The 21,676-nt window shown below is 33.9% G+C and overlaps 1 protein-coding gene across 2 annotated transcripts; it reads right to left on the bottom strand.

Annotated features, from left to right (window-relative positions):
• Nucleotides 1-83: 83 nt before the first annotated feature.
• Nucleotides 84-19,057, bottom strand: LOC116112011 (probable disease resistance protein At4g27220). Of its 2 annotated transcripts, none has more exons than XM_031398175.1 (2): nucleotides 17,667-19,057; nucleotides 84-1,662 (listed from the first exon to the last, which is right to left on the bottom strand). In XM_031398175.1, exons 1-2 carry the CDS (start codon nucleotides 18,604-18,606, stop codon nucleotides 824-826), a joined length of 1,779 nt encoding a protein of 592 aa, XP_031254035.1. In that variant the 5' UTR covers nucleotides 18,607-19,057; the 3' UTR covers nucleotides 84-823. The 2 variants fall into 2 exon arrangements, with proteins under 2 accessions (XP_031254035.1, XP_031254036.1); XM_031398176.1 differs by lacking the exon at nucleotides 84-1,662 and adding an exon at nucleotides 16,301-17,199 and having other exon boundaries at nucleotides 17,667-19,046.
• Nucleotides 19,058-21,676: the final 2,619 nt, after the last annotated feature.

Here is a 21,676-nt window from a genome sequence, read left to right as displayed (position 1 = left end):
CGCTGCCATTGTTGACAAAAATCTCTTTCACATTCTTGCAATCTTCCACTGTAAGTCTTTGAAGTTGTGGAAGAGTTTTGGTAGTGGAAAAAGAGATGAGAAATTTCAATTCGTCACAACCTTTCACTTCTACGGATTTTAAATTGCAGAGGAACTTTGTTGATGGTTGACCATTACATATCCTCTCCAAATTAATCATATTGAAAAGAATCAGTGACTCCAAGAGGGGGAAGGCAGTTACGCATTTTGTTGAGTCAACTAGACACAACAAGTTAGGATTATTATGGACACAGAGATGTTTCAATTGTGAAAAACCATCATTGTCTAATTCTTGAAGACCATTCTTGACATTCTGCAATTCATCTAAACATAAGAATTCAACACTCTTGATTCCCTGCAATTCCGATAAGCAAATTGAAGAATTAAGCTTTAATTTGATTGTTCTCATGTGCCAGTGAAACCCAAAGTTCCAGGGATGCATGAAGCTCACATCATCATGGTTGACTGATATATGGTATCGTTTCAATTCTTTGGAGAAAAAGCCTTTTGGCAAAATCTTCACACCTTTAATATCTATTTCCAGAGCGGTGAGAAAAGACAAACGAAGCAACTCCTCAAGACTAGCATTATTTCTTTCAACATTGGGTCCTCTGACCTCCCATAGAACAGAGCATCCTCTCATGTATAATTCTTCCAACGACACTAAGCTTGATATGACATCTGGTGTGATAACTTGAAGATTCGTACAAAAGCTTAAATCTAACAACCTTAGTTGAGTTAGTTGACTTATTTCTTTAGGCAATTGCTTAATATTACGACAACCTCACAAGCTAAGGATCTCTAGTTTCTTCAACTCTCCTATCATAGCAACTTCTCCAATTTCGCTCCCATCCAAACACAATGTTTGAAGGCCTAATGGAAGACTAATTGATAATGGAAAACAATTCAATCTTAAAACTTTGAGCTTTGCCATCCTCGAGAAAAATTTCTCAGGATATTTGAAAGAAGAATCTTCCATAACCATATAGAAAAATTCAAGTTCTGGACATTCTAAACCTTCAGCCCAATGTTTACTAATAATATCACTACTAGCTAAGGAGATTTTGGTGCACTTCATGAGTTTATCTATATTTTTCCAATCATTTTTAACATCATTTCTCTCTGTAAATACATGATGGTCTTTATATGAAATTGTTATAGCAATATCCCGAACAACATCATGCATAAAAAATCGTTCACTTGAACAATCAAGTAATAAACAAGATTCTTTGAGTTTAAGAAGAAGATCATCTAGACTATCTCGTGCTTCTTCTATTTTAAGATTATTTCCTTCAAGTATATTCAAACCTATAACGAATTTGAACAAATTTGAAATGGAAGCATCATGTGTCATTATACTGCAGAGCAAAAAAACTTTCTTGAGTTTCTCACCTTTTAAATAATTGTAACTCAATGCTATCTTTGAATATGCATCTTTTAGCACTCCATCAAACTCTGATGGGGAAGGCTTTCTCAATTCTCGCAAGGCTTTCCTCCATTGAGATAGTTGTCTCTTTTTCATTAATGCCCTTGCTACAGTAACGATGGCAATGGGTAAACCACCACATTCCTTGCATACCTCATTCGCCAGAGAATGCAACTCACACGTATCAACAACTTCACCTACAAGGGGAATGAGAATTATAAATCAAGGTGGTAGAAAGATAATTTTTTGTTAAGTATGTTGATTAATTTAGAATTCTATAAGAATATATCACAAAATTAATTGAATTCTTTAAGAATATATTACAAAATTAATTCTAAAATGTTGTTGTTTAACATATAAAAAGTAAATATATCTTTTGTTTGTTAAATATTTGAGAATATTTTCAACCGCATAATCTGTAAACACTACTAAAAGGACAAAATAATGAAAATATGTATTATTACGGGATCGTATAATATTGATGCATGAACTGGTATTGATACTTATATATAAAAGTTCATCAGGACGTCCGAGCCATTTGGTTCAAAAGGGCTAAGGCCTACCAATAAGACGACATCAACGTAAAAGTACCTATGTTAATATCATTCTTTATTATTATAATTTATATTATTTTGTTTATCAAATTGCTTTTTCAATAATTCTCAAAACAAAGAGGTTAAATATAAATCAATCTTTTAACGTTTACGTTGATAACAAAAATTTAAAATATCAAATAATACTGAAACCTTAAAGAAAATTTTCAAACGGCGGAGAAAACTAATTGAAGATTCAACCGAAGGAAGATACTTTTATTTCTCCAAAGCACTCCAATAAAAATATAAAGTGCAAAAATTGAGTGAATTGTTATTTCTCTCCTCCTATTTTTTATGAAACACCCCATTCTAAATAATTCTCATTCAAATTGTTAGTATATACTAAATATATGATAAATATCGATTAATTTCAAAGTATCTTTTTTCAAATGATATTTCTCTTTCCAGTTTTCTTGTATAAAATTACTGACACAATTCACCAGCCTTTTGATCATCTTGTGACTGTCTCTTAATGATCATTCATTTGATTTGGTACAATTAAATAGTGATGATACAATTTAAGCGGTGGAATAGAAGTGCCTGTGGCTACCATTTGCTGTTTACGAAGTGTTTAAGGCTTAGATGGTCTTGTTTAACAGTAACGGTGAAATTTGAACCTTTTTTCATGTTTTCAAATAAAACTTTTGGTATACATATTTAATATATCAAAGTTATAGTTAACGAGTATTCGGTGAAATTGAACTATTTTTCATGTTATTATTACTTCAAAAAAAAAAAAAAAATCGATCCAATCACGTAATAAAACCCAGTATTGTATTTTTATGTGTTACAAAATTTAAATGAATAAAACATTCGTTAGAGATCTAGGGAGCACTGAAATGAGTGAAATTTATAACGCACTATTAAAAATTGTGACAAACCAATAAAAATGTACAAGGAAAAGACGTTATTACCTGTCATCTTTCGGAACAAGCTCCAAGCTTCATCTTCCTTCAAAAGGCCAATCGAGAAAGACTTTGAATCCATCCTGTCCAACACGCTTTGATCCCTTGCTGTCAACAATAACTTACATCCCTTATGATTTTCACCAAAAGGAATTCCTATTTTCTCCAGATCAAGATCGACCCAAATGTTATCTAAAATTATTAGGATTGTCTTCTCCTCCTTCAATCGTGCAAATAACTTATCTACTCTTTCAGTTTCAGTCTTCTCATCATCAAATTTCAAACCTAATTTTTTCGCAATTTCTTCTTGTATCCTTCCTATGTTCGGAGCGTCAGTTACCTCTACAAAGATCACCTTATCAAATCGCTTGTCTTCCTTGGCCTGCCTACCAACTTCTCTGACCAGGGTGGTCTTACCAATGCCACCCATCCCATGAACCCCAATAATGTCCACCTCGGCCTCATTTAATGCCTTCAATACATCCTTCAAAGTGGACGATCGTGATTGAAAGGCCAAGTAATCTTTATTCAATAAAAGCCTCGTGTCTTCATGAATGATAGGGCAGGAAACTTGATCGCCGAATGCTTCTCGTAGCTGCAGAAGTTCAGCAACATCCTTCACCTTCTTCGATGCTTTCCTGCTCACTTTGTAGCGGGTTTTCAAGTTGAAACATCGGACGTTTGCTCTCTCTTCAATCAACGTCTCTGCTTCAGGAACGATGGAGTTCACTTTAATTATCCACTGCTCAACAGTCTCTTCAATCTTTTCCACATTGTTTCTAGCAACTTCAACCTTACCCTCCACTCTATCTCTTGCAACCTTCAGCTTCCCAACTTCTCTTTCGAGATTTCTTAAGTTGCTCTTGTGGTTGAACAAGTACATAAAGCACTTGCCAACATCGAGAACAGCACTCACAATACCCGCGATACTCCCGGCAATTTCGACCATTTTTTTTTTAATTTGAAAAATAGAGAGAATGAAAGCAAATGAAATTAAAACAGAGACAATAACAGGACAAATATATATATATTTTTTTTTTTGGTTAAACAAGAAACAAAGAAAATGGGAGATTTTTTTTTTTTTAAGCGGTTAATAAGAGAATTGGAGAGGCGTGCAAAATCAAGCAATGTGGTTTCCACTCAAAAGAATTCTTCTAGCAAAAAAAGAAAAAAGAAAAGATGTGCAGGAGTGGGTGAAGGAGAAGAAAACAGAAAACCGTAGAAAAAGAGGAGCTTAAGAAGGTGGAGTAGAGAGGGATATGAAGGAAATAGGGATCAGTTGTGGTATAAGTCAGAAAAATAATAGCCGAGTGTTTCTTTGATTGGGAGCAACTGCAGAGAGTCGGCTTATAGGCGGAATGAAAATATATCAAAAAAGATATGGAGTATATGGGTTGCTTCACGGGGGATAGAAATAGCGAATAGGACACCGACTAAATGCATTTTCTGCTTAATGTTTAAGTATAAAAAGAAACTCATTAATATTACTAAATTATAATTGTATTAAAGACTCAGAAAACAGGTAGGTCCACCAATGACTTTTTCTTTTTCTTTATTCATGCTGGAATTGCTCCAAAGTTAAAGGCAACTCATATTCCATAAGGATGATGAGATTATTAAAATATTGATGCTCATCAATGATATTTGATTTTCAGGGAAAAGGAATGAACACTCTTATCTTTTCCTTAATGTGTTAGGCTGTGAAGGAAATTAATTGAAAATAAAACTGAGATGACANAAAAAAAAAAAAAAAAAGAAAGATCAGCAGGAGTGGTCTCTGAAGCGGTGAAGGTGAAGAAAACAGAAAAACGTAGAAAAGGAGGAGGAGGTTAAGGGAAGTGGAGTAGAGAGGGATATGAAGGAAATAGTGATGAGTTGAGGGTGTGTTTCTTGGTTGAGAGCAAATGCAGAGAGTGAGCTTACAGCTTAGAGGCGGAATGAATAATATAACAAAAACGATTTGGTGTATATGATAAAGAAGATCTAGGGCGCGTTTGCAGTGCAGTATTGTACTGTACTAAAACGCGTCCTGTCAAAAAACAATTAATTAACATGATAAAGAGAACAAGTCGACACCGAAAGTGAACATGTCAACAACCTTATGCTTTTTTCTTCAAATTAAAGCCAATTTTATGGCTATTAACTTTTTCTTCAAAACAGGAAGAAAACAATAAAAAAATTAATTAACATATACAAATCCAATGCTTGCACAAAATGTCGTGAGATTGTGAAATACATCGAATGTGAAAATAAATAACATATAAAATATATCGTTAATCATATTATAAATGATTAATTTGATAATTTCAACTTAAAGTTTATGACCGTATATAAATAGAAATTTAGTCTAGAGGTGGGCAATTTGTTATTTAATCTCTGTCCTTGTTCTTATCTCAAGAGTTAAAAAGATAATGAAAATTTGAAAGGGAGAACGACTTATACATATCCAATATTTGTCGAAACGACAAGTTGGTACCCAAAAGGTTTTGAAACAACAAATGGGTACCTTTCGTCATGTTCTGTTAGTGTTTTTCATTAGATAATAGTGAAAAGACTAAAATGCCCTTAAAAGTTTAATTTTTAGCTTTTTAAAAATCTCTAAAAAACCCCCTAGGTTTGCTAATTTGACTAAATACCCCAATATATAAAAATTTTATAAAATAACAAATACACCCCCGCCACCACAGTGCCAGATTCCGACCACCACCGCGGGAATCTGACCGGAAAATTGTGTTACGACACAGACCCGTCGGATCTGTGTCGTAACACACCGATGTGGCCTTTTCCGGCCAGATCTGCCACGGATCTGGTCGGAAAAGGCCAGATCTCTGTCTGGCCTTTTTCGGCCTCGACAGCCAGATCTGGCCTTTTTCGGCCAGATCATCCACGGATCTAGCCGAAAAACGCCAGATCGACGTGTTACGACACATATCCAATGGGTCTGTGTCGTAAAACAATTTTCCGGCGAGCTTCCGGTCTCGACGGCCAGATCTGGCCGTAGATCTGGTCTTTTCCGGCAAGATCAGCCACGGATCTTACCGGAAAATGAAAGATCTACGTGCTACGACACAGATCCGATGGGTCTGTGTCGTAACGCAATTTTTCGGCCAGATTCCGGCGGTGGCGGCCGGAATCTGGCACTGCAGGTGGCGGGGGTGTTTTTGTTATTTTATAAAATTTTTATATATTGGGGTGTTTAGTCAAATTAGCAAACCTAGGGGGTTTTTTATAATTTTTTAAATTTATAAAAAACTAAAAATTAAACTTTCAAGGGCATTTTAGTCTTTTCACTATTATCTAACTAAAATCACTAACAGAACATGACGGAAGGTACCTATTTGTCGTTTCAAAACCTTTTAAGTACCAACTTGTCATTTCAACAAACTTTGGGTATGCATAAGTCATTCGGCCAATTTGAAATGATAATCTTGTCTTACACGATGAATAACTGATGTGTTGTGAACACAGTTAAAGAGGCTTTAGAAATCGTTTTATGTTCACAATAATTGTATTAAAGACTCAGAAAACAGCTAGGTCCACCGACGACTTCATCTTTTTCTTTATGCATGCTGGAAAAGCTACAAAGTTAGAGGCAACTCATACGTTGGCCAGCTATATTCCACAAGAATGATATGATTAATATGTATCTGTTTCTCAAATTATACTGTTTCAGATTTTATAAGTTGTTCTTGTTGTCATTCTAATTCTAATATACAGAGAAAACGTTCCTCAACAATTTTTGTAGCAATGAAAACAACAATTTCAACACTCTATCTTTCCCTTAATTGAAAATAAAACTGAGATGACAACAAAGTAACCAGAGAGCAAATGTAGAATTACATAACTGAACAATTTTTATGACAACAAAGTGTGCTTTAAGAAATTAATTACAACGGATGGATCTATTTCATGATGTTACTATTTCTTAATGTTTGAATATATTTACTATTTTTTAGAACCATGGATCTAATTAAATTGTTACTTACAATAATGAATAAACCTCAAGGGCATTCATGTTTTAAAGCCAAACATAATGAGAATGCAAGAGGTAGATTGCAGCTTAAGGACATCATAGATTCATACTTAACTTTCAACTTTATTTTTATTTTTCAAATTATAACCCCACTGAGAAAGCAAACAGTACTATGCATGTATATTATTCATTATTCATAATTTATTGTTTTTTAGCCACAACGTCGCATATTTAACCATTCTAAAGCTTCACACATGCTTCCTCTCTAAAAACTCCAAAATAGTTCGCAGTGGGCAGTGGCAAGTGGCCATTATGAGTCGGTGACCCTCCTACCCTTTCGCAAACGCTTCAAATTCAATGCCTTTATTAGTAACATCCTTTCTGTGTCATACTTGTATCATATTGTTAGCAAAGAAGAGGAGTTTTGTTAGTGTTTAACTGTGTAATAATGTGTATGTTAGCTTTTGGGAGTGTCCATTCATTTCTGCCTCAAGACCTTTCATACCCAAAATGAACAATCATTTCAAAGGTAAACACATAAAAAAAACATATCATTACAGATAGTTAGTAAATACGGGTACGGTAAAAAAAGGATACAGGAATTTTACGGAAATGATATAGCAAACGATAAAAAATACGTTTATAAAAATTCGAATATGAAAAAAATACGATATGAATATATATGGATTTAATATGATATATTATCAATAATACGTTTTGAAAAATACGATAATATTAATCTTGATTTTAGTATTTTTTATGATCATTGAATTAATTATTCTCTATTTTTTTTATAGGTATATAATTTATATCTTTTTTAATTATAATATTTTAATTTATTATTACAAATATTATAGAAGTGACTAATTATTAAATAAAACAAATAATTTTATTTGTCTTTTAAGTTGAAGAAGAAGAGGATAAGTAGGACTGTAAACGAGCCGAGCCGAGCCTGCTCGGCTCAGCTCGATAAAAGCTCATTTAGAGCTCGGCTCGATAAGGCTCGGTTTGACTCGACTCGACTCGAACTTGGTTCGTTAACCGAGTCGAGTTTGAACACAGTGAAGCTCGGCTCGTGGGCTCCCTCGGCTCGGCTCGATTAAGCACTGTACACTTAATAGGGTGTTTTGGTGATTTTTTAAACTATTAGGTATTAAACTGATATTTTTCAGTGAAAAAAGTTTAAAAAATGACAGCCCCCCCCCCCCCCCCCCCCCCCCCCCCCCCCCCAATGTGCAAATTTGAAATAACACGATACACCAAAACATAGCGTATTTTAGTTCCCCATTCCAGTTGTCCTAAATCCCAAATCGCAATCAAAGACCCCTAAATCCCAAATTGCGAACCAGACACTCTGAAATCGGTAATCTCCTAAGAATGTTATTTGTATATATTCAGAAGTATTTTTTGATTTTGTAAGGTAATAGACATTTTGTAATGTTCAAAACTATCATGGTTAATTCAACATTGGATGTAAATATGAAATGCTGTACGCAGGCAGATTGCTGTAAAAAAAAGGAAACTTGGCTCGATCAAACCCGGATAAATGGTGGTTTGATCGAGCCTTATCGAGCTTGACTTGAGCTCGAGCTCGAGTCTCAATTTTGAGGCTCGGCAGGCTCGAGCTCGAGCTCGACACTGTTGTAAATGAGCCGAGCTCGATAAACCAAAAGCTCGACTCGGCTCGGCTCGTTGATAAGACGATCAGTGGTGTTTGTTGAAGAATAGATGAAGAGGGAGAGAGGTAGAGACGCCGAAAAAGAAGAGAGAAAGAGGGCACAAAAAAAGAGAAAAAGAAAGAAGAGGGCGCGCCAAAAGAAAGAAAGAGAAAGGAAGCGGGCGCAGAAAAGGGAAGAAAAGGCGCCAAAAAGAGGCTGACGTCGCGCTTAAGATACTAAGCATAAAATCACGTTGTTTTGATCAAATTTTATCTAAAACAGCGTTGTTTTGACTCAATAAATAACAAAATTTTAAAAAAAAAAATATGATCGAATTATATAGAAATTATATACGAATTATATGACTAAAACATATAATTTATATATAATTCGATTGTACTTATAAAATATAGTAATTCGCATTTTATATGCAAATACGATTGATTATATTCAAAGATTCAACCAGAGGCTTATAAATTACAATTCTAGATTCTCATTCAGTAATGAACTAGTTGAGCAAATTCGCGTTTTATACGCGTATTATACGCTGAGAATCTAGAACTGTAATTTATAAGCCTCTGGTTGAATCTTTGAATATAATAGATAAATTCTAGTAAAGATGGGCGTGAATTCCAAAAATAAAGTAGGGTAACCTGCTTTAGAAAAATTAGGAAAGTGGGCTAGTTCTGTCAGCCTATACAAGGCATGTCAGTTTCATTCATCAAATAGTATTGACTATTGGGAAGTGCACCACTTCTCTCCACTCTCCAAAAGTTTCCGATAATTATGCAAGGATGAGTTTCTACTCAAAAGAATTATTTTAGCAAAAAAAAATCTGCAAAGAGTGTTTATCTGAAGCGGTGAAAGAGAAGCAAACAGAAAAAAATTAATTGGCCAATGCATAGACTCCATATCTCCTCCACTCGACACCTTAAAGGCTTAAACTCCTAATCTTTAACCAGCCTATTTCCAAATTATAATTTCACTCTACTATTCCGTCAAACCCTCCCATCCCATGCCCCTTCTTTTCACCTCATTAATATCAATTCGATCCATGTATTTAATATATTTGTTTTATATAAAAAATTACACATTCAAACTCGCAGATTAATAGTAATAACGATAATAATAAACCAAAATTATAATCATAAAGCTTTCGTTGTATTTACGATTATGACTAATAATCCTTAACATTTGGACATAAAGTTAGATATGAAAAATATATTTTTCTAAAAAAATAAAAAATAAAAAGAAAGGACAGGAAATGAAGAACTTCTTTGGTAACTGTAAAAACTCGAAGTCAGCTAAAAAGACAAAAACAGTAACAAGGCGCAATCATGTGTTGTGAACATGGTTAAAGTGGGCTTTAGAATGTATGCTGGAAAAGCTTTTTAAGTTGAAGGTAACTCATATGCTGGCCAGCTATTTTCCACAAGGATGATGAGATGATTCAATTTGTGGCTAAGCTTGTTTCTGTACAGTCCATTCTTATCTTATCATAATATCAGAAATGATGGGTGGGATATTCATTTGGAACAAAATGATAATATTCTAAAAGAGAACGATTTAAACATACCTAAAGTTTACGAAAATAATAAGTTGGTATCCAAAAGATTTTAAAATAACAAATAGGTACCTTTCATCATGTTCTGTTATGATTTCTGTTTATTAACAGTGAAATGATTAAAATGGCCTTGAAAGTTTAATATTTTAGTTTTTTATAAATTTTAAAAATTTCTAAGAAACCCCTTAGGTTTACTAATTTAACTAAACATCCCCATATATAAAATTTTATAAAATAACAAAAACACCCCTACCATCCGCAGTGCCAGATTCTGGCCACCACCGTCGGAATCTGACCAAAAATTGCGTTACGACATAGACCCGTCGGATCTGTGTCGTAACGCGTCGATCTGGCCTTTTCCGGCCAGATTCGTAGCCGATCTGATCGGAAAAGGTTAGATCTACGGCCAAATCTGGCCGTCGACGCCGTAGATGGAGTTTTGCGGCCGCAACGGCCAGATCTAGCCATAAATCTGGATATTTTCGACCATATCAGCCACGGATCTGGCCGAAAAAGCCAGATCTGGCCGTTGAGGCAGCAAAACTCCGTCTACTGTATTCCACAAGAATGATGAGATGATTATTTTATGTATCTGTTTCTCAACTTCTACTGTTTCAGATTTTATAAGTTGTTCTTGTTGTCATTCTAATTCTAATACATAGAGAAAATGTTCCATAACAATTTTTGCAGCAATGAAAGCAACAATTTCAACACTCTATCTTTCCCTTAATTGAAAATAAAACTGAGATGACAACAAAACAAACAGGGAGCAAATGTAGAATTATACAACTGAACAATTTTATGACAACAAAGTGTGCTTTAAGAAATTAATTATGACAATTGGATCTATTTTATAATGTTACTATTTCTTAACATTTGAACATATTTACTACTTTTTATAACCGATGGATCTAGTTAAGTTGTTACTCACAACAATGAATAAACCTCAATCGGGCTCATTAAAGCTAAATATAATGTGAATGCAAGAAGTAGATTGCAGTTTAAGGACATCATAGATTGGCTAGGCAGCCACAAGGAAGGTCTCTCTCGGCTCTTCCACGGGGGATGCATTTTTAAGCTTTATTCTTATAGCTAGGTTGGAGAGGGAAAGAAGAATCAGTCTTTCTCTTCTTGGTCCAGCTCAGTCAATGGTTACACTTGACACCTCCTCCTCATCTATTCATACTTAACTTTCAACTTTATTTTTATTTTTCAAATTATAACCCCACTGAGAAAGCAAACAATACCATGCATGTCTGGTCAAGATATTATTCATTATTCATAATTTATTGTTTTTTAGCCACAACGTCACATGTTTAACCATTCTAAAGCTTCGCATCCTCCCTCTCGCAAAACTCCAAAACAGGTTGCAGTGGGTAGTGGCAAGTGGCCATTATGAGTCGGGGACCCTCCTGCCCTTTCGCAAACGCTCCAAATTCAATGCCTTTTCTTCACTAGTAACATCTTTTCTGTGACATAATTGTATCACACTGTTAGCAAAGAGGAGGAGTTTTGGTAGTGCTAGTGGGTACGTTAGCTTTTGGGAGTATCCATTCATTTCTGCCTTAAGACCTTTCGTACCCAGAGTGAACAATCACTCCAATGGTAAACACATAAAAAACAAATCATTAGTGAATGAGAATCTAGATATTTAATTTGTAAGGTTTGGATAGATTCTCTCAATATAATAGTTATCTTTTAGGTGAAAGATACATGCGTTAATTTCAAAAATAGATTTACGTGATTTCAATCCAAAACGGATCATGTCTACTAAGGTATATCGTATAGTTATAATTGAACTCTATCAAACCATGCATTAGCTTAATGGTGACTTCAAGTGATTTCTAACCTTGTTTTCAACAATGTTAATTGGATTAGTGCTTCCGCTATATAACTTGCTTAAAGATTTTGCTCTCCGTAATCTTTTCTTCTTAGAAAAATGATAGAGTTGTCAAAAATTATATATCGAATCCATATTCTGAGTGACGTGATAAAATCTTGAACATCAATTAATATTAATTTATAATAAATTAACAATCAAAATTATGTCATATTATTCCATGTATCAGTTGGATGCACATCATTTGAAAACTGTAGTATTAATTACTATTTTCGTATCATATACGAGATAAAATTTTGTAACAAGTATGGCTTTGTGTTGAAAGAGTCCATGATGTGTTCTTCCTATTTTTATGTTGACTTGGTATTATGAAGGACATGTGAATTGTGAAGAGTGGGGTAACGCGCTTTGGAAAAATTAGGAAAGTAGGTTACTTGTGTCAGCCTATACAAGGCATGTCAGTTTCAGTCATTAAATTGATTGACTATTAGGAAGTTCACCTCTTCTCTCCACTCTCCAAAAGTCTCATTGTTTATCATTTCATTAAGGATAATAAAAGATTATTGAGATAATGTTAAATAATATATAGTTTTCGATAATTAAGCTAGCAAGATGTGGTTTCTACTTTTTACTCAAAACAATTCCTTTGCCAAAAATATATTTTTTGGCAAAGAGTGTTTATCTGAAGCGGTGAAGGAGAAGCAAACAGAAAAATATTAATTGGCAAATGCATAGAGTCCATATCTCCTCCACTTCACACCGTAAACTCCTACCTAATCCTTAACCAGCCTATTTTCAAATTATGATTTCACCCCTCTACTATTCCTTCAAACCCTCCCATTCCATGCCCCTTCTTGTCACCTCATTAATATCAATTCGATCCATGTATTTAATATATTTGTTTTACATAAAAATTACACATTCAAACTCGCAGTTAATAATAATAACAATAATAATAAACCAAAATTATAATCATAAAGCTTTCTTTGTATTTACGATTATGACTAATAATCCTTAACACGTTGGACATAAAGTTAGAAATGAAAAATATATTTTTTCTAAAAAAAAGGGGGGGGAAAGGAAATAAAGAACTTCTTGGTAAATGTAAAAACTCGAAGTCAGCTAAAAAGGACAAAAACAGCAACAAGGTGCAATCATGTGTTGTGAACATGGTTAAGGCGGCTTTAGAATGCGTGCTGGAAAAGCTTTGAAGTCAAAGGTAACTCATATGCTGGCCAGATATTTTCCACAGCTATTTTCCATTTTCCACAAGGATGATTAAATTTGTGGCTAAGCTTGCTTGTGTACAGCCAATTCTTATCTTATCATAATATCAGAAATAATGGGTGGGGTATTCATTTGGAACAAAATGATAATATTCTCAATCTCATTACTCTTTCAACAAATTTCCATGACGTGTTTGTTTATTTGTTCCTTTTTTTTTTTTTTTTTTTATGTTGACTTGGAATTATGGACATGTGAATTGTGCAGAGTGGGGTAACGCGCTTTAGAAAAATTAGGACAGTGGGCTACTTGTGTCAGCCTATACAAGGCATGTCAGTTTTATTCATTAAATTGTATTGACTATTATGAAGTGCACCTCTTCTCTCCGCTCTCCAAAAGTTCATTGTTTATCATTTCATTAAGGATAATAAAAGATTATTGAGATAATGTTAAATAATATATGTTAGTTTTATTATTTCATACGATATTTCCCTATTAATATATGTTAGTTTTATTGTTTCATACGATATTTCCCTATTATTCTCAATCCTATTTATAAAATATTTGTTTGTTTAATTATTTAAAAAATATTTTTTTATTTTTTTAATTACTTTTAAACCTCTTAAATTTATTAATTTAATAAACATTCTTAGAAAATAAATTTAAAAATTAACAAAAACACCCTCATTCACCCATAGTTATCAGATTTTGACAACCACCGTCGGCGATTATCAGAATCTATTACAACGGCTTAAAAACGATCGAAAATGACTGGTAATTCATCGATCTAGTCGTCATTGAAGGCCAAATCTAGCCTTTTATGACCGTCGACGGCCAGATCTAGCCAAAAAATGTCATATCGATGCACGACTGACCAGATTCGATCGGTCTATGTTATAACGCCATTTTTCACTAGATTCTGACAGTGGTAGCCGAAATCTAGCACTGTGGATAGATGTGAGTGTTTTTGTTATTTTACAAATTTTTTATATGTTAGGGTGTTTAGTTAAATTAGCAAACCTATGGAGTTTTTTATTAATTTTTAAATTTTACCTCGTAATACTTATCCTATTCAACTATCTAATATTATTCCCAAAATTTTATCCATAATATTATTCCCAAAATCTTATCCAAAATAATAGACAAAAGCACCCATCAATTTTCGATAATTAAGCAAGCAAGATGTGATTTCCACTCAAAACAATTCTTTTGGCCAAAAGGCCCAAAAAAAAATTTTTTTTTGCAGAGAGTGTTTATCTGAAGCGGTGAAGGAGAAGAAGCAAACAGAAAAATATTAATTGGCCAATGCATAGCGTCCATATCTCCTCCACTCCACACCTTAAACTCCTACCTAATCTTTAACCAGCCTATTTCCAAATTATATAATTTCACCCCTCTGCTATTCCTTCAAACCCTCCCATCCCATGCCCCTTCTTTTCACCTCATTAATATCAATTCCGTCCATGTATTTAATATATTTGTTTTATATAAAAATTACACATTCAAACTCGCAGATTAATAATAATGAACCAAAATTATAATTATAAAGCTTTCTTTGTATTTACGATTATGACTAGTAATCCTTAACATGTTGGACATAAAGTTAGACATAAATAGTTATGGCCGGCTTTAGAATGTATGTTGGAAAAGCTTTTTAAGTTGAAGGTAACTCATATGCTGGCCAGCTATTTTCCACAAGGATGATGAGATGATTAAATTTGTGGCTAAGCTTGTTTCTGTACAGTCCATTCTTATCTTATCATAGTATCAGAAATAATGGGTGGGATATTCATTTGGAAGTAATTGGAACAAAATGACAATATTCTCGATCTCATTAATCTTTCAACAAATTTCCATGATGTGTTGTTTATTTGTTCCTATTTTTTTATGTTGATTTGGTATTATGAAGGACATGTGAATTGTGAAGAGTGGGGTAACCTGCTTTAGAAAATTCAGGAAAGTGGGCTACTCGTGGGAGGCATGTCAATTTCATTCAGTGAATTGTGTTGAGAAATGAGAAGTGCACCTCCTCTCTCCAGTCTCCGAAAGTCTCATTGTTTATCATTTCATTCATTTATTTTTATTTTAAAATAAATAAAATGAGAGGTGGAAGAGACCTATCCTATCACATTAACATTTATTTTTCAAAGAATATCAATTATGATCATGATGTATACATCAGCTGGTCGCAGCCTGCAATTGAAATTGATGAACAATAATATGTAAATACAGCTTTTGCATATTTCATAATGTTTTTGGTGGAAAGCAAAAGCCTTTTGGATAATTCATAACTTCATTGGGTTGGGGTGTTTTATGTTTTTAGACTGACTTATAATTTCATTAGGTTTTAATGAGCTTCAATTTCTTATTGGATTGGGGTATGTGGGATTGCATTTGCTGACTTCTAAATTGCTTACTGCCTACAAAGTTCTTATCTCATGTTCTTTTATCTTACCTTATGACCTTTAAATGAATAGCCTTTCCTGATTAATGCAATCAAAATAAGAAAAAAGTATGAGAGAAGAGGAAAGGAAATGAAGAAGAGAGAGAATGTCAAAAATTGTTGATTAATATAAATTTTAGTGTGTCAATATTAATTTAAATAGGGCCAAAATTGTTAATCATTATAAAATATAAACTTATTTTAATTAAAGTCAAATTTTAGTAGGTTCAAGTGAACCCATTTTCATTACTTGTATATATTTTTTAAATTAATAAATTTCTTGGTTTTAAAATAAATAAACGACGTTGTTTCTTACAATCCGTCTTTTGATGAATTTGAATTAAATAACTACTAGTATCCAAAGGATTGGATTGAAAAAAAGAGTTGGGCTTGTTCACAAATCTCCATTGTACTTTGAAAGAAGGACAAACATGTCTAAAATATCTAAACATATCTAAAATTCTGCAAAGATACCGACTTATTAAACGGAACCTAAATTAGTAACACTGTGAAAAAAGGACAAACATAGAGAACAACAACTTCAGCACTGCACTGCCTTGATTTTTGAAAAAGAAAAAATCTGATTCCATTGACAATTAAAAATCTTTGAATCAAAGACCAATGTCTCACTAACCCTAAAATGCAAGTTTCATTCGACAAAATGTCAATCCCTCAACATTAAAATTTCACAAAAACAGAACCTTATACTAAAAATGAAAACACAACACAATAGGTATTGAAAAGCACAATCAACACGTTAATGTCAAAACTCCATTTCCTAACAAAAATAGAGACACAACATCGAAGCACTCCTTAAACTCTCTTTGATTGTACACCATCTCGGCTTCTCATTTTACAGTTTACACCATCTCAATGCCTTAATCAAACATTCAGTGCATCACAACCATCTTAATAACCACACTTTACACATCTTATTCAAACACAATTTCATTAAGAAACATGAAGACTGATGAATTACTTCAAGTCCTCAACTGTTGGAAACTGGCAGAGACTAACGGAGATTGGTAGAGAGTTGGAGACTGACGGACTTCGGCATGGTGTGCATAGTGTCGCATCGCGATTTGGGGTTCTAGGTGGCCGAAATCGAAGACTGGAGAGGAAAAGGGGATTTCAAATTGGATTAGACTGAAAATGAATTGGGGTTTGTAACCGTTTTAAAATTACACAAGCTCTGTTAAGCTCATGAGTTGAGTGTCGTCAGGCTCAGTACTCAACTCGATTATTTTTGGAACAGTTTGAGCTCAAGCCTAGCTCAATATAAATCAAGTCGAGCTCGAGCTCAAGATGAGCTGAGCACGAGCTACTCGGTTTGGTTACACCCCTACTTTCAGCACTCTTTTGAACTCTGTTGGGGAAGGCCTTCTCAATTCTTGTAAGGCATTTTTCCATTGAGATAGTTGTCTCTTGTTCTTTAATGCCCTTGCTACAGTAATAATGGCAATGGGTAAACCACCACATTCCTTACATACATCATTCGGCACAGATTGCAACTCACATGTATCAGCAACTTCACCTACAAGGGAAAATGAGAATTATAAATCAAGGTGCTAAAAAGTATTCGTATATATTTTAAAGTGTTGTATAAATAATTCTCCTTGAAAATTGTTATTGTTATTTCTCTCCACCTATTTTTTTATCAAACACCATTCTAAATAATTCTCATTCAAAATTGTTAGTATATCTAAATATATAAATAAATACCACTTAATTTCAAAATATTTTTTTTAAATGATTTTTCTCTTTCCACTTTTCTTGTATAAAATTATTGACACAATATTCATCGGCGCTTCTGATCATCTTGTGACTTTCTCTTTAATGATCATTCATTCGATTTTTCTTTATATTTATGTGTTACAAAATTTAAATGAATAAAACTTTCTTTATAGATCCGGGGAGTACTGAAATGAGTGAAATTTATAACATAGTATTAAAAAAATTGTGACAAACCAATAAAAATGTACAAGGAAAAGACGTTATTACCTGTCATCTTTCTAAACAACCTCCAAGCTTCATCTTCCTTCAAAACGTCAATCGAGAAAGACTTTGCACCCATGCTGTCCAACACATTTCGATCCCGTGCTGTCAACAATAGTTTACATCCCTTATGATTTTCACCAAAAGGAATTCCTAGTTTCTCCAGATCAAGATCGACCCAAATATTATCTAAAATTATTAGGATTGTCTTCTCCTTCTTCAATCGTGCAAATAATTTATTTACTCTTCCACTTTCAGTCCCCTTATCATCAAATTTCAAACCTAAGTCATTCGCGATTTCTTCTCGTATCTTTTCTATGTTCGGAGTGTCAGTTACCTCTACAAAAATCACCTTATCAAATCGCTTGTCTTCCTTGGCCTGCCTACCAACTTCTTTGACTAGGGTGGTCTTACCGATGCCACCCATCCCATGAACCCCAATAATGTCCACCTCGGCCTCCTTTAATGCCTTCAATACATCCTCCAAAGTGGACGATCGTGATTGAAAGGCCAAGTAATCTTTATTCAATATAAGCCTCGTGTCTTCATGAATGATAGGGCGGGAAACTTGATCGCCGAATGCTTCTTGTAGATGCAGGAGTTCAGCAACATCCTGCACCTTTTTCGATGCTTTCCTGCTCTGTTTGTAGCCGGCTTTCAAGCTGAAACATCGGACGTTTGCTCTCTCTTTAATCAACGTCTCTGATTCAGGAACGATGGAGTTCACTTTAATTACCCACTGCTCAACAATCTCTTCAATCATTTCCACATTGTTTCTAGCAACTTCAACCTTACGCTCCACTTCATCTCTTGCAACCTTCAGCTTCCCAACTTCTCTTTCGAGAATTCTTATGTTGCTCTTGTGGTTGAGCAAGTACATAAAGCACTTGTCAACATCGAGAACAGCGCTCACAATACCTGCGACATTCCCAGCAATATCGACCATTTTCAACCCTTTTTCTTTCCTCCCTCACTCGTATTTTTACATTTGAAAAATAGAGGGAAAGAAAGCAAATGAAATTAAAACAGAGACAGTAACAAAACAATTTTTTTTTTCATTAAACAAGAAACAAAGGAAATGGGAGATTTTTTTGTTTGCTTAAAAAAAGGGGGTGAATAGGAGAATTGGAGAGGAGTAAAATATCAAGCGATGTGGTTTCTGCTCAAAAGAATTCTTTTAGCCAAAACAAAAAAAGATCTGCAGGAGTGGTCTCTGAAGCGGTGAAGGAGAAGAAAACAGAAAAACTAGAAAAGGAGGAGCTTAAGGGAGGTTAAGGAAGTCGCTGTATAAGTCAGAAAATATAACAAAAACGATTTGGTGTATATGATAAAGAAGATGCAGGGCGCGTTTGTTGCGCAGTATTGCACTGTACTAGAACGCGTCCTGTAAAAAAAAATTAATTAACATGATAAAGAGAACAAGTCGACACCGAAAGTGAATTACCCTAATTTTATGGCTATTACCTTTTTTCTTCAAAACAGGAAGAAGACAATAAACAAATTAATTAAGAGTACTGCACAAGTTTTATATTTATAACTTTATAAGCATATTGTCAGTTTCTCATTGGAGTTTGTTTGTCTTCTATTCCTAATATCAATTCGATCCATGTATTAATTGTACTATTCTTTTAATATATTTTTTTTTATATAAAATATACACGTTCAAACTCACAGATAAGCTATAATAATAATAATAATAATAAAAAACCAAAATTCTAATCATAAAGCTTTCTTTGTATTTATGACTAGTAATCCTTAACATGTTGCAGACCAATAAATGAACTGGTTTCTTGCTAAGAATTTTTTTATTTTTTATTTTTCTAAGAAAGGAATGAAAAAATGTACTTTGTCCAAATTTGTTATTTGATCTCTGTCCTTGATCTCATCTCAAGAGTTAAAAGATAATGAATTGCAATGATCCAATGAAAATTCGAATTGATAACCCATACGGAGTAATGCCTGTGATTATGAATGGTGTTTGTTCATTCAAGGCATGTAATTGCATTCTTGAAGTTGATTTTTCATTAAGGTTAGGATTTGAGTTGCTTTACTTAGACATGATAAATGAACTGTGATTTAACATCCATTAGCTAGAAATTAGAATGCACGATTTATGGAGAGTGAATATCAATGGGGAATAGATCTTAATCATTCGTATAAATAGGTGTTAACACGGGGTTTGCTCCCTCTTCCTGCTACTTGAGGATTTGGGAATCTGCGGCACTACTTTTGTGAAAATGAGGACTTGGCAAATGGTGGAAAATGCATGCTCTGTGGTAGTTGAAATTGAATACTTTGTCGCGATGTCAATCGGGCAAGGCGGAGATATTCGTCAGATTTAGCAGGGAAGCCCTATTTTCTAAGGGGACAAGCCGCACCATGCCATCCAAATTATCCACTTGTTTTATAAGTCTGAGTTCGAAATTGGAGTCTCTATCAAATCTTGCTACTATTGGGATGTAGTTGAAATTGAATACTTTTGGCCATGTACGTGACTATGAGGGGGCTCATGCCCGGACCTTATGGGAGCAAATCATATATCTGACCATCCACGTTGTGGATGTTTATGAATAAATTAAAATGATAAAATAAATTACAGTAATTCTAGGTAAGATTTATAATGTAAACAGATGTTAAAAGGAAAAAAAGTATGAAGGCTAGTTTGCATATTTAGTTGAGATGTATAATTTTATTTTAAAATTGTATTACCATATTAGAGTAACATTACTGACATGTTAGAAATTCCTAATTGAAATGGTAGTCTTGTCTTACAAGATGAATAGTTGGTGAGAGTTGCCAAAACTTCAACTGTTTAAGATGCTCTTATCATCTTTCACTTCTTTTCGCAACAAAATAGTGTGTTGTAAACATAGTTAAAGAGACTTTATAAATTATTTTATGTTCACAATAATTGTATTAAAGACTCAGAAAACAGCTCGGTCCACCAATGGCTTTATCTTTTTCTTCATGCATGCTGGAAAAGCTTCAGAGTTAGAGGCAACTTGTCAAGAATGATGAAATGATTGAGATTAATACCAACCCCAATGAGAAAGCAAACAGTACTTGCAGTGGCAGTAATAATTTATGTAAAGCAAAAGAAAAGTATACAATAAATTAAAAGTAGCTAAAAATTCGCATTCTCCCTCTCGCAAAAAAGATCGCCAGTGGGTAGTGGCAAGGGTCCATTATGACTCGGGGACCCTCCTACCGTTTTGCAAACGCTTCAGAATAAATGCTTTTTCTCCACTAGTAGCATCCTTTCTGTGTCATACTTGTATCATAGTGTTAGCAAAGAAGAGGAGTTTTGGCAGAGTCAGTGTGGATGATAGCTTTTGGAAGGATCCATTCATTTCTGCCTCAAGACCTTTTGTGCCCAAAGTTTGTGGCTACCTTTTTTTTTTTTTTTTTTTGGGAATATCAATTTTCTACTGATATCCAAATAAATAAATAAATTAGTTTGATGATCTCAATATATTTGTGTTAGTCATTGGGTAAGATATATGCATAATTATTACTTATAATTTCATTAGGTTTTAATGGGCTTGAATTTCTTATTGGGTTAGGGTATGTGGGATTGCATTCGCTGACTTGTAAATTGCTTAGTGCCTACATAATTCTTGAATAATCAGGATGTCAGTGCCCGTTTTCATATAATTTTTTTGGAGGTTGAACTGTACCTCTAGTCCAATCTTTTTTAATTTTCTCTTCAAAAGAGCCCACTACCTTGGATCTTCAATGACTCTTCATTACAAGGAAGGGTACTTGAAATTCATCTCCTTAGACCACTAACAAATAGAAATCTGAATCATTCAATACATAGTATTTCTTGTCCATCACGCAAAGTGATAAATGATTCCATACTTAGAGCAAGACTTTTATCTACTCGGAAACATAGTCTTATATTAAAGTTTTGAATAATGAAACCCTAAACCTTCGAACTCCAAACTATTTGTTCATTTACATTCCAACTCTCACAATTTTAATGTCATTATATGATACTGGATGATATCGTTTTA

The sequence above is a fragment of the Pistacia vera genome, unplaced genomic scaffold (genome assembly GCF_008641045.1).
Source record: "Pistacia vera cultivar Batoury unplaced genomic scaffold, PisVer_v2 Contig656, whole genome shotgun sequence".
Classification (NCBI taxonomy): Eukaryota; Viridiplantae; Streptophyta; class Magnoliopsida; order Sapindales; family Anacardiaceae; genus Pistacia; species Pistacia vera.
Note: the sequence above shows the minus strand (reverse complement) of the source record. Positions and strands in the feature narration are given on the sequence as shown.

Excerpts from the sequence above, each read along its gene's own strand:
- LOC116112011 (XM_031398175.1), bottom strand. The coding sequence starts at position 18,606 with ATGGTCGATATTGCTGGGAATGTCGCAGGTATTGTGAGCGCTGTTCTC. Across the intron at positions 1,663-17,666 it reads GTTGTTTAGAAAGATGACAG|GTGAAGTTGTTGATACGTGT; the intron begins GTAATAACGTCT and ends TTCCCCTTGTAG.